Source organism: Zootoca vivipara, chromosome 4 (assembly GCF_963506605.1).
Source record: "Zootoca vivipara chromosome 4, rZooViv1.1, whole genome shotgun sequence".
Classification (NCBI taxonomy): domain Eukaryota; kingdom Metazoa; phylum Chordata; class Lepidosauria; order Squamata; family Lacertidae; genus Zootoca; species Zootoca vivipara.
In genome coordinates, this window is record NC_083279.1 from 97,982,654 (window position 1) to 97,997,014 (window position 14,361).

A 14,361-nucleotide genomic window follows, 5' to 3' on the forward strand; every position below is an offset into this window, starting at 1 on the left:
TTTTTGCTGTAAAGAAGAGGCATGTGATCTCTGTTGAGTCAAATTCAGTTTTGAGAACTGCAAAAGTATACCAAGCATCTGTGATAATATCTTGCAGGCAGAGAAACTGCCCAATAATCTTACAAAAACCTCTGGAAGAGCATGACATTGTGAATGGATTAATGGAATTTATTTACCCCAAAAATTAAACATATACAACCTTATTCTACATAATTAAAAATCTAATCTTTATTTCATGATGGAATAACCTTTGGATGGTAATATATTTTCCTCAAAAAGCATTTTATTTTTTAAAAAACGATTTAAATCAAAAAAATCCGATTTAAATCAAAAAAATCCGATTTAAATAAAAAAATCCGATTTTTTTTATTTTTTTTAAAAAAATCATTGATTTTTATCCACCCTGCTACGGAACGAACCCGAATAGACCCAAGTCTGCCTTCCTCCGCCAACCTCAACTTCGCCAAAAGACAACGCTTCCCTGTCCCCAGGGAAATGAAACCCCCTGGCCTTTCATTAGTAGAGCCGCCACCATGCCAGTGGTGTGGGGACTGACTGAGTGGGAGGTGAGATGCTTTCTGCCTCGGACACTTGGCAGGTTCTGAAACGGCCGTGCAGGCCAGATTCACGACCCTGGCGGGCTGCATACGGCCCACAGGACATAGTTTGAGGACCCCTGGTCTACACTGACTGGCAGCAGCTCCCCAGAGTTTCAGGCAGAGATTTCATCCAGCCCTTGCAGGAGATGTCAGGGGCTGACCCTGGGACATTTTGCATGCCAAGCAGATGCTCTAGGGCTCCTGCAAAAGCTGCATTCCAGTGGGGAGAAGGTGGGGGGTCCCAGGGCTGCAGGGGAGGGTGGCTCATGCGGGGAGGTGAGATCCCCCTGGGTTCAGGCTTCAGGGGGTCCTGCCAGGGAGAGGCGAGGTTGCTGAGGTTTGCAACTACAGTGCTGTTTATTCTGCATTTGTATAAATGTGCTGCTTGCTCCTTTGGGGAGGTATCTGTGGGACAGGGGGAAAGGGGCACACAGATAAACCCCCTTCAGATTTAGGAATCAACCGCGTCTATTAGCATAGGCTGCAACCAGACAGAAACATTCGGACACTAGATAAATGCAAGAAATGGAAAACAACAACAACCCCGACTTAAGCAAGAAATCAAGTAAACGTGGAAGGCAGAGCTGGGTGGACTCGGCTTTGCAAGGGTTAAAAGCAACTGAGCTGCCTTCCTGGAGAGGACAGGAAGCAAGGGGGGCCAGGTCCTCCAGAGCCAAGGCCCCTCCCTCCCCAGTCCTTTCCTGCAAGGAAGGGGGGGTGGGTGTTGCTTTGGTATCTCTCCTGCAAGGGCTGCATCGCTGTCCTCTCCTGGGATGATCTGGTGAGTCTCCTCTCTCTCTCCTCTCCCCCCCCCTCGAGGGTGCAGTGGGAAGACGGTGGGGTCCCAGGGCTGCAGCAGGGGAGGATGCCTGGGGGGGGGGCAAAGCCAAGTCAGGGAGGAGAGGGTCCTGCCAGGGGGGGGCGAGGTCTGCAAGGCTCTCCTTCCTGGAGATCAGAGGATCCCAAACTGACTCCCACGAAATCTCCCTTCTTCAAACAAAGGAGTCCCTAGGACTTTAACTCTGTGTGACGTCGCTCAGCGTCATTGCACAACAGAGGAAACATGTGCAAATGGTTTTCCAAAGCTGGGCGAGGAGGTGGACTAGCCCCCCCCCCATATAAAAAAACCCACGGGGAGGAAGGAAGTTAAGGGGGGGGGAAAGGCCAGGAATAAAGAGAGGGATCCCAGCCCATAGTCTGGCTGCTGCATTGCAGACCAGATTCCCAGTCGTCTCCAAGGGCAGCTCCACACGGAGGCCACTGCAGCAATCCCCTCGCACCCAGAGCATGGCATCCCAGGACCACATCCTCTCTGTCCCAAAGGGATTGTTGCTGGAAAACCAGGCGGAAATGGGCGCTGCTACTCACTGAGCCTCCAGGGACCTTGGCATCAATGCCTGTGTGTGTGTTAAGCTATTAAATGATGATAAATTACCCACCTAATTTTCAAGGGATATTTATTTGGCCCCGCCCACTTGGCCCTTAGGGAGTCGGTCAGATACATACCTGGCCCTCAGAGCAAAGAAAAAAGGACCCTACCCCAGGAGTTTGTCTTGAGAGCGGCAGAGAGTCCAAATGCAAGAAAAGGAGACAGAAGCAGGGGAGTGATGGTGGGATGGGGAGCAACTCCTTAGGACCCCCAGGTGAGGACCCCCACTAGAGCCAAGCATCCATTTTTCACAAGAAACAAAGGATTCCCTTGTCAGTCAGTTCTGACTTCATGCACTGACTGGAAGGCAGCAGAAACAAGGTTAATTAATCTCACAGATATCCCTTCAGTTTCCTCCACATTTTGCATTGCATTTCTTTTGCTCTTCCTCCTCTCCCCCCCCCCCCAAAGATAACGCATGGTCTGTGATGTGGTGCAGTTCAGCCCTAGATCCCAACAAGATTCATTCATGCTTGTTCAGGGAACCATCTTCCCCCCCTGGTCCCACAAATTCTATAACAGAACAATGTATTTACTTTGTAGGGTTTGCTAGAGCTTCTCATTAAGACGGACAGAATTCGGCAGAAGACCAAAGGGTTCCTTCCGATCTCTTAGAGGCTTCCTGAGAGCACAGATGGATGAGCGAGACTCAGCTGGCCCTGGAACAGGAAGAGGCCATGCCATCCAAACTGGGAGCAGTGGGGGATTCTGGGAGAACCCAGTGCAGAAGATCCTGGGTGAGGAGGACGCCCTCCGCTCAGAGGTGCAGAGCCAGAAGTTGAGGCAGTTCTGCTGCCAGGAGGCCAAAGGACCCCGAGAGGTTTGCAGCCGACTTTACCACTTTTGCCACCAGTGGCTGAAGCCAGAAAGGCACACGAAAGCTGAGATGCTGGACCTGGTGATCTTGGAGCAGTTCCTGGCTGTCCTTCCCCCGGAGATGGAGAGCTGGGTGAGGGAATGCGGAGCAGAGACCAGTTCCCAGGCGGTGGCCCTGGCCGAAGGTTTCCTCCTGAGTCAGGCAGAGGAAAGAAAGCAGGTGAGAGAGACTTTCCTCTGGATACTCCCAAGGGGCTCCAAACAGGACAGAGAACATCCCATAATGGTCTGCTGATGGCTCATCCTTTTCTGGTAAAGCATCCATAGAATGAGATCTCACACCCTTCAAGTCTTTGTCGTTCTCTTTCTAATATTTCTCACCATTCTCTCTTGAATCCTTGTTTTTCTTTTTCAGGGAGAGAGGCCTCCGTTGGACACCAGAGAGAGGCCACTGGGTAAGGAGGAAGGTGGCTTTTCTCCATTTGGTCTCATTCTGTTCTTTTCCCAACTCATCTGAGGGTTCTTTTCATCTTGTTTTGGGGGGAGACAGTTGGGAACAAGGGTCCAGAGGAGGATCCACCAGTTCCATCCGCTGCAAAATGGCTGGAGGGCTCTGAGCTGCTTTGTGCAAAATAAATAAAATGTTAAAATAAATTATAAATCAATCCATCAATCAAACAAATAAAAGTAATAAATGAAATAAGAATAAAAATAAGAAATTGAGAATATAAGAACCCACTGAACGCCTCGCCTAATCCTTTGTCAACCACCACCAACTGCAGAGTGGGGGACAAAGAGCCCAGCCAGCGGGGAGCAGGTCTGAGGGGTCCCATCCCTGTTCTGGTTCTCTCCAAGCTTGGCTTTCTACGGGAATGGCTCCCCATGCCTTGAGCCAGTAGTCTCTTCCTCTCCAGCAGATGCACAACCCCTTCCCCAAAGCCCCTCCCTGCCCCACTTCACCATGGGGCTCCCCCACACCACCCATCACTCCCCAGGATGGCTTTGGCCGTCTCCTGCTTGGAGCACTTCAGGGTTCGGAGCCCCTGAGCTGAGCTGCCTGGCAGTTCTGAATCACCTCCAGCAGGTACAGCTGATCTTCCTCCAGCAACTGAAAGGCTTTCAGCCTCGGACACTTGGCGGGATCTGAGATAGCCGTGCAGGCCAGTTTCATGACACTGGTGGGCTGGATTTGGCCTACGGGACATGGTTTGAGGACCCCTGGTCTACACTGACTTTCAGCAGCTCCCCAGAGTTTCAGGTAGGGATTTCGTCCAGCCCTTGCAGGAGATGTCAGGGGTTGACCCTGGGACATTCTGCATGCCAAGCAGATGCTCTAGGGCTCCCCATATTTCACTAGCTGTTCAACCTCCGTTGGACACCAGAGAGAGGCCACTGGGTAAGGAGGAAGGTGGTATTTCTCCCTTTGGTCTCATTCTGTTGCTTTTCCAACTCATCTGAGCGTTCTTTTCATCTTTTTTGGGGGGGAGACAGTTGGGAACAAGGGTCCAGAGGAGGGGAGATGTATTTCTGCACAGCAAACATATGAAATGGGCACAAACGTCCAAATGCTCTCAGCAGGTAAGGGTTTCTCAAAGGCCCATCTGTGCTTAGACATGCCCTGTCTCACCTGTGAGAGAAGCAGGCACTCCTGGCGTCTTGTTTACCTTTTTTCTCTTGCAGGTGACAGAATGATGCCAGGAAGACCTCCTGATCCGTCTTTTCATGGGGGCAGAAGGGAAGCAGCGGCTGTGGAACCAGATCAGGTCAGGGGAAGCTGCCTTGTGGGGACAGAGGCCGAGGGATGGAGCAATGTCATGGACTGGTTGGACACATAGGAATGGTGGGAGGATGCAGCTGGGGAACCAGGAAGGGAAGATGGCTCAGAGCTCAAGAAGCAGAGGATGGGCAGTCAGAGGGGGAAGAGGGAGAAGCCTGGGAAGAGTAGGAGTCAGAAGCTGAAGGGGTAACAGGGCGTAGTGAGTTGGGAGACTCTGTGGCAGAATGCAGTGCAGAATCAGAGGCAGAAGAGGAAGTAGGTGAGTGGGAGGAGGGAGGTTGAGAGACTGAGGTGAGTCAGGATAAGGCAGAGCCGCCGGTGACTCCCTCTCCTTTTGTCAGAAGCCACCCTACCTGCTTGTCTCTCAGAGCCAGGAGACTCCCTGCATTGCAGGAATCTCTGCTGGATCATCCAAGACGGCCATCCAAAATAGGCTGATTTTATTTCTAGAATCTAGATTGATCAGTGAATGCTACAACTGGTTTCTAAGTAGCGGACACATGAGAACAAATAACGGCCTGGATTCACCTAGCCAACCCCATAATGAACACCCATAATTAAAACGAATAATAAAATAAGCATCCATAAATAAAATGTGCAGCAAAGCAATCCTATTGAAACAACACCACAATTTACAGGAAGGAAACAACAGAGCATTGTGTAGCAGATCATATTGATGCTGTCTCAGAGGAGGACATTTCCCTTTTTCTTTCAGGGTCCGGTGTGCTTTGAAGATGTCGCTGTTTGTTTCACGGACGAGGAGTGGGCATTGCTGGATTCTGACCAGAGAGCTCTGCATGAGGACGTCATGGAGGAGAATTGTGAGCTAGTGGCCTCTCTTGGTAAGGCTCCCTGTGGGATCGTCATATCTGCCTGGAAATTCAAAAAATACCTGTATGTGAGGAACCTCATATATTTTCACAGAGCTCAACAGCGCCGCCTATAGCACCTGGGAACCTAGGTAAAGGTAAAAGGACCTCTGACCATTAGGTCCAGTCGTGATCTAAGACCCCCACAATAAACAGTAAATTACAGTTTTTTCTTTAAACAATCTTCCTCAAATTATTCCTTTTTCTACCATGATTGGGCTGCTCTGAACTGCCCAGGCCATCTTAAATGTCAGCTTCAGAATTGTTAGCTTCAGGTTTTCTGGTTTTGTTTTTGCTCCTGTCACTCTTGGGTTGACCAAAGAGACGACTGACATTGGAGATGGAGGGGATGCCATGACTGGGCCAAACAAAATTCATCCCAGAAATGATGAATCTCAGGTCATAGTAGCAGTGATGATGATGATTATGAGGATAATAATAATAATTGTTGGGATTCTGGTGAACACAGAGTTAAAACACTCTGGAGGCGTTCTGATTCTCTGGGTGTCTGCCCACAAGTGATACGTGAAATTTCCTTTGTTTCAGAGTTCAGCTTTGGTTTTGAGTCTGAGAGTCCGAGTCTGAGTTTCTGCTGGAGAGGAGTGTGTAGGAGAGAGTGCTAGAGATAAGAGCTGCAAACATGCAGCTAGCTTCTGTCGGTTTTGCTGTTTCTCTTATGCTTCTGTAATAAAGTTGAGTTAGATTAGAAGCAACGAAGTTGAGTCTGTTTAATTGAAGACACAGACTGCCATCGTTCCAGCTGCGCTGCAACTCTGCTGGGTCTGAACAAGAAGAAGCTTTGCAGAGCGAGCTGGAGAGCGTACTGGGCAGCCATTGAAGATTGGCTGTGTGGGTCTAAGGATTTACGACCCACTAATGAACTTTACAATACTACATTTATCACAACAACAACAACAACAGTAATACAGGGCATCTCGGTTTACCAACTTAATCTTTTCCCGAACAGGGCTGTTCTTAAATTGAGGTACCACTGTAGTAATAATAATAATAATTATGTGCCCCAGCCATTCTGGACAGCTTTCAACACACATATAAACACGAAACACAAATAATAATAACCTGATCCCATATAAAAAGAACATTAACTTTAAAATGAACAACTTATACTAGTGGCCAAAATTGGGGAAACCTTTTGTGAAAAGTGTATTTCTGAGGTTTGATGGCTCATAACACCAGTTCTGTGTGGAGTAATACCATAAAATTATATATAAATGGAAACATTATTTAATGAAGAATGTAATACAGGAACTTTTATGAAGGCAGTCATAAAGAAAAAACATGAAACCTTTGGTAACCATTGGTAACCTTTAGCTTTAATTACGGCGTTACAACGCCTTCTCGTGAAGTGAACCAAGTTTTTAGTTTTGCATCTGTAATAATGTGAAACCAAGACTGAATTATTCCCTCTGTTACTTGGGCTTTATTGCTGGGTTGCTTCTGACTAACAAGTTTCTTTAGTTGGCTCCATAGATTTCTGATTGGGCTAAAGTTTGGGCTATTCCCAGGCCATTCCAGCAGTGGAATAGGATTATATTGAAATCACCTTTGCACACAGCAGCAACATGACATGGAGCTGAATCCTGTTGAAATAACTAACAAACTAACTAACAAACAAATAAATAAATAAATAAATATTTCTATAAATATTTCTAAATGCTTCAGTATCTGGGAAAAGATCACCTGCGGAAAGCTTCAGTTTGAGCTCAAGTATTTCATTCATGTATTTTGGGGCATTTACATTCCCACTAATGATACAAATTCTGCACACACCTTTTGCTGCCATACAACCCCAGATCATCACACTATCTGGGTGTTTCACGGTCGGTGTAATGCAAGAAGGATGTAAATCTTCTCTGATTCTTCTCCTCACGTGTTTCATGCCATCACTACCAAGCAAGGAGATTTGGGTCTCATTGCTCCAAATAATACTGTCCCATTGTTCCTCTGTCCAGTAAACATGGGTTTAATCTTTTCAACCTTTGCTTGAGAGATAACAATGGCTTTCCCCTTAGAAATCTAACATTTAGACCAGTCCTCGCACTCAACTTCACATTACATTTCGCCATGTCATCTTGTATACACCCAGATGATTTTATTCTTTCATGTAGGTACCGTCTCTCCATTCTTCGATCGTCAGTTGCCTTTCTGCATCTTTTCTTGCCTTTACCAGCCATATAGAAAGGCCAGCTTTGGTTAAGTTTTCCCCAATCTCTATTCTAATTTATTCATAACTGTAGCCTTCTTCACTTAATAGTACAATTTTACATCACTTTCTGGGTGACCAATCAACTCTTTCTGCCATTTCTATAATATTATTATGTTTTACAACCTCAATAAATGAAAGAACACAAAAAGCCAACCAACTTGATGGCAATCACATAGCACACTGACAAAAGTCACCCAAAGCAAGTTGTGCTTCCTTTTTCTAGTTATTTGGCTATTACGTTTGATAGAATACGGGTAATTGAGCAAACTTTGTTGGATTCCATTCTTGATTAAATCATCTTCCCATTGATATATAATTTTATAGTCTTATTCCAAAAGAAGCCATAGAACCTTTTCCCCAAAAGTCTTCCACAATCTTGACCACTACTGTATATCAAAGCAACATTCAACAACTCATCAGAATCTAATAATAAATATGTTGTTTAATGACAAACAACACAGGTAATGAACACACACCCAACTCCCTTCAGTTCTTCTCCATTTGTTCCTGAGGCTCTAATCCCTTTTTGTTTCCATTGCAGATTGTGATGAATTTGAAATTGAGAACAAAGGTGACCATGACAAAATCCACAGAGAGAAGAAGCCACGTAAAAATTTGGAGTGTGGAGAAAGCTGCAGTCGGAGCTCCCATTCCACTTCCCATCAACAAAATCTCATTGGACAGAAACTCTATCAGTGCATGGAATGTGGAAAGAGCTTCAGTCATAGCTCCTCTCTCACGTCCCATCAGAGCATTCATACAGGGGAGAAACCCTATCAGTGTGTGGAATGTGGAAAGAGCTTCAGTCAGAGCTCCAATCTTACTTCCCATCAAAAAATTCATACAGGGGAGAAGCCCTATCAGTGCTTGGAATGTGGAAAGAGTTTCACTGACAGCTCCTCTCTCACTAAGCATCAGAGAATTCATACAGGGGAGAAACCTTATCAGTGTGGGAAATGTGGAAAGAGCTTCAATCAGAGCTCCCATCTTATTTCCCATCAAATAATTCATACAGGGGAGAAACCATATAAGTGTGTGGAATGTGGAAAGAGCTTCAATAAGAAGGAAACTATCACTTCCCATCAAAGAATTCATACAGGGGAAAAACCTTATCAGTGTGTGGAATGTGGAAAGAGTTTCATTGACAGCTCCTCTCTCACTAAGCATCAGAGAATTCATACAGGGGAGAAACCATATCAGTGTGTGGAATGTGGAAAGAGCTTCAGTACCAGCTCCTCTCTCACTTACCATCAAAGAATTCATACAGGGGAGAAACCATATCAGTGTGTGGAATGTGGAAAGAGCTTCAGTACGAACTCCTCTCTCATTTCCCATCAAAGAATTCATACAGGGGAGAAGCCATATCAGTGCGTGGAATGTGGAAAGAGCTTCAGTCACAGCTCCTCTCTCACTAAGCATCAGAGAATTCATACAGGGGAGAAACCATATCAGTGCGTGGAATGTGGAAAGCGCTTCAGTAAGAACTGCCATCTCAGAAGACATCAAAGAACTCATACAGGGGAGAAACCCTATCAGTGTGTGGAATGTGGAAAGAGCTTCACTGTTAGCTCCTCTCTCAGTTCCCATCAAAGAATTCATACAGGGGAGAAACCCTATCAGTGTGTGGAATGTGGAAAGAGCTTCAGGAAGAGCTCCACACTCACTTCCCATAAAATAATCCACACAAAGGTCATAAAAACCAGATTACCATATTTTTTCCCATGAATCCAGAGACACTTTTTTGCAGCAGCCAAGGGGTTAAAAGACAGTAGCATCTGGATTATTAGTAGGGAACATCATTTTGCAAACATGTAGTTTCCATGGCAACCAGAGTCAGGTTCCTTGGTTATGGGTAAAGCATAGGGAGGGGAGAGAGAGAGAGAGAAGGGAAAGAAAAATTAGGATAGGATGACTATCACAGTTGATGAGGAATATGAAGACGAGCAGCAAAGTCAGTCCTCCGGGAATATGCAGGTAACCTTGGAAGGGACAGCACATGGAAGAATCCCGACCAAGCCTGTGAAGAGGTGTGTAGTGGTGATAGGGGATTCCATACTGAGGGGTACAGAAGCAGTGATCTGTGGGCCTGACAAGATGTCTCGAGAGGTGTGCTGTCTACCCGGGGCCAAGATCAAAGATGTAACAGAACGGCTGCAAGGAATCATAAAACCCACCGACAAATACCCCTTCCTTTTGGTGCATGTGGGAACCAATGACACTGCAAGCCATAGCCTACAGTAGATCAAAAGTGATTATGAGGCTCTGGGCAGGAAGTTGAAGCAATTAAATGCACAAATAGTCATCTCATCTGTCCTCCCAGTTGAACGACATGGCCCAGGGAGAGAGGGAAAAATAGGTCGAAGTGAACAACTGGCTTCGCAAATGGTGCAAACAGGAACGGTTTGGATTCTTAGATCACGGTCTGCTGTTTCTTGAAGATAGACTTCTGGCAAGTGATGGGCTGCACCTCACAAAAGTTGGGAGGAATGTTTTTGCCATGAAACTAAAAAACCTCATCAGGAGGGCTTTAAACTGACTTATGTGGGGGAGGGAGACAGTGGTCCTGAAGGTAGGAGTATCAAGTTCTGAAGATGATCATCCAAATGTCAAGGACCAAATGGAGCAAAAAGCACGCAGACCTAGTGGTGAGAAGAAAATATCCTTAAATAAGAGACATGGGGGAATGATAAATGGTCTTCAATGTCTGTATACTAATACACAGAGCATGGGAAATAAACAAGATGAACTTGAGCTCTTGGTACAGCAAACTAAATATGACATAATAGGCATTACTGAAACCTGGTGGGATGAGTCTCATGATTGGAATGTAGAAATAGAGGGATACAATCTATTTCAGAGAAATAGACCAAACAGGAGAGGAGGAGGAGTAGCGTTATATGTCAGGGATGTGTATACCTGTGAAGAGATCCAGGATTTAAAACTTCAAAGCCAAGTTGAGAGTATCTGGGTCAAAATTAAGGGAGAGAAAAATAACAGTGATCTCATTGTGGGAGTTTACTATAGACCCCCAAACCAAACTGAGGACACAGATGATGCCTTCCTGGAACAGATGACCAGGCATTCAAAAGGAGGTGAGATAGTAGTAATGGGGGATTTCAACTATCCTGATATTTGTTGGATGTCAAACTCAGCCAAGAGCATAAGGTCGAACAGATTCCTCACTGGCTTTGCAGACAATTTCATTGTCCAGAAAGTGGGAGAAGCAACAAGAGGATCAGTCATTTTAGATCTGGTCCTAACCAATAGTGATGACCTGGTTAGTGGGGTAGAAGTGGCAGGATCATTAGGTGGGAGTGATCATGCTCTTCTGGAGTTTATTGTTCAGCGGAAAGGAGCAACCAAGCATAGTAAGACTCAAATCCTAGACTTTAAGAAAGCCGACTTCAGAAAACTTAGGGAAACACTGGGTGAGATCCCATGGACAGAAATACTAAAAGGGAAGGGAGTTCATGATGGTTGGGAGTTTGTTAAAAGAGAGATATTAAAAGCACAACTTCAGGCAATACCAATGAGACGGAAACATGGAAGGTGCCTAAAGAAGACAGGGTGGCTATCTAAAGAACTTTTAACTGAGTTAAGATTTAAAAGGGATATGTACAAAAAATGGAAAAGGGGGGAAATCACCAGAGAGGAATTCAAACATATAGCCAGCACGTGTAGAGACAAAGTCAGAAAAGCTAAAGCACAGAATGAACTCAGGCTCGCCAGAGAGGTTAAAAGCAACAAAAAGGGCTTTTATGGGTATGTCCGTAGCAAAAGGAAGAACAAGGAAACAGTGGGGTCACTTAGAGCAGTGTTTCTCAACCTTTTTTGGGCCACGGCACACTTGTTCCGTGAAAAAAATCACGAGGCACACCACCATTAAAAAAGTTTAAAAAATTAACTCTGTGCCGCCCTATATTATAATTATGACTGTAAGAAACACTTGCCAAATATTGCTTTCCGGCGGGTCAGCGCTGCCGAGTTCGTAAAGGATCCGGGTTTCTGATCCACCCCACCCGACCCCGCCGTCCTGTATCTTACCCTGTGCGTGTTCTCGGACTTGTGAGAGGACGATTTGGTCTTCATGCCTCCGTGAATTAGCAACAAACTACCTTTTGAATGATGGAGATTGAATATCTTAAAAGTAGCTACTTGAAGTCCGCTCGATTTTCCCAAAAAGAGACACACGTGAGGCACTATTAGCTGGGGGCTGCCATTTTGGCTAAAGGATTCTGGGATGATCCTGTCACGTGAGGCATGGGGAAAATGGAAATAATGAAAGCTGATTGGTCTGTGGAAACTAGAAGGGGCGAAGAAATAGGACGCCCAGGGAGGTGGAGTTTGCAGCTGCAAAATCGCCCTTCTCGTCGCCGCATGTCGTGGCACACCAGCCATCGTCTCGCGGCACACTAGTGTGCCGCGGAACAGCGGTTGAGAAACGCTGACTTAGAGGAGAAGATGGTGAAATGCAAACAGGGGACAGAGAAAGGGCAGAACTCCTCAATGCCTTCTTTGCCTCAGTCTTCTCCAAAAAAGAAAACAATGCCCGACCTGAAGAATATGGAGCAGATGATTCAGCAGGGGAAACACAGCACAGAATAAGTAAGGAGGTAGTACAAGAATACTTGGCTAGTTTAGATGTATTCAAGTCTCCAGGGCCAGATGAACTACATCCAAGAGTATTAAAAGAACTGGCAGAGGTGATTTCAGAACCACTGGCAATAATATTTGATAATTCCTGGAGAACAGGCGAAGTTCCAGCAGACTGGAGGAGGGCAAATGTTGTCCCTATTTTCAAAAATGGGAAAAGAGAGGACCCAAACAATTACCGCCCAGTCAGCCTGACATCAATACCAGGAAAGATTCTAGAGCAGATCATTAAGCAAACAGTCTGTGAGCACCTAGAAAGGAACGTTGTGATCACTAAAAGTCAGCATGGGTTTCTGAAAAATAAGTAATGTCAGACTAATCTGATCTCATTTTTTGACAGAATTACAAGCCTGGTAGATGAAGGGAACACTGTGGATGTAGCCTATCTTGATTTCAGCAAGGCCTTTGACAAGCTGGTAAAATGCGGGCTAGACAATGCTACCATTCAGTGGATTTGTAACTGGCTTACTGACCGAAGCCAAAGGGTGCTCATCAATGGCTCCTCCTCATCCTGGAGAGTAGTGACTAGTGGGGTGCCACAGGGTTCTGTCTTGGGCCCAGTCTTATTCAACATCTTTATCAATGACTTGGATGATGGGCTTGAGGGCATCCTGAGCAAGTTTGCAGACGACACCAAATTGGGAGCGGTGGCTAATACCCCAGAGGACAGGATCACACTTCAAAATGACCTTAACAGATTAGACAACTGGGCCAAAGCAAACAAGATGAATTTTAACAAGGAGAAATGTAAGGTACTACACTTGGGCAGAAAAAATGAAAGGCACAAATACAGGATGGGTGACACCTGGCTTGAGAGCAGTACATGTGAAAAGGACCTAGGAGTCTTGGTAGACCACAGACTTTACATGAGTCAGCAGTGTGATGCAGCAGCTAAAAAAGCCAATGCAATTCTGGGCTGCATCAATAGGAGTATAGCATCTAGATCAAGGGAAGTAATAGTACCACTGTATTCTGCTCTGGTCAGACCTCACCTGGAGTACTGTGTCCAGTTCTGGGCACCACAGTTCAAGAAGGATACTGATAAGCTGGAACGTGTCCAGAAGAGGGCAACCAAAATGGTCAAAGGCCTGGAAACAATGCCTTATGAGGACGGCTTAGGGAGCTGGGTATGTTTAGCCTGGAGAAGAGGAGGTTAAGGGGTGATATGATAGCCATGTTCAAATATATAAAAGGATGTCATATGGAGGAGGGAGAAAGATTGTTTTCTGCTGCTCCAGAGAAGCGGACACGGAGCAATGGATTCAAGAAAGAAGATTCCACCTAAACATTAGGAAGAACTTCCTGACAGTAAGAGCTGTTCGGCAGTGGAATTTGCTACCAAGGAGTGTGGTGGAGTCTCCTTCTTTGGAGGTCTTTAAGCAGAGGCTTGACAGGCATATGCCAAGAATGCTTTGATGGTGTTTCCTGCTTGGCAGGGGGTTGGACTGGATGGCCCTTGTGGTCTCTTCCAACTCTATGATTCTATGATTCTATGAATGGAACTGAGGGAGGGGTGGGTGGGTGGGTGCGTGAGTTCAGGCCCCCCCTTTTCTTTTATGGGATTCCTGGAAGCATCACTGAAAATGAAGGAAGGAACAAAAAGGGGGGGTAGAGAGGGGACAGAGAGTCAGGTCGTCCCAGAAAAAGGCACATGAGGAATACAAACGGATAGATAACGAAAGTTATTATATAATGAACCTCCCCTTTTTCTGTCTGACGCTTCAGGTAGAGAAAAATGCAATAGGGAGAATGTGTGGGGAGAGGGTGGAGCCATGTGGCTGAGTACTTTTGTTTTTATTTACAAGCGAGGAGGCGGGAGGGTGGTGTCTCCTTTGGCCGGGCAATAAAAGCGCCCAGCCTTTATGACTGCCATATGACAGCGATCCTTTCCTTGCATCCGCACCCCTCTCAAATCCGGATGTTTGAGAAGGAACATCATAAACCATATGCCAGCCCCCTCCACGTCTCCCCTCAGCCCTCGGGGCAAGGTT

General features: G+C 46.0%; 1 protein-coding gene across 1 annotated transcript in view; it reads left to right on the plus strand.

Moving 5' to 3' along the window:
- Positions 1 to 14,361, plus strand: part of LOC118085572 (zinc finger protein 420-like) — a 148,367-nt gene that overhangs the window by 75,455 nt on the left and 58,551 nt on the right. The window contains exon 8 of the mRNA XM_060274037.1: positions 8,395 to 11,878. Within this exon, the coding sequence (XP_060130020.1) occupies positions 8,395 to 9,442 (1,048 nt within the window). The 3' untranslated portion in view covers positions 9,443 to 11,878. Of the gene's footprint in view, positions 1 to 8,394 lie in introns of the transcript that reaches the window.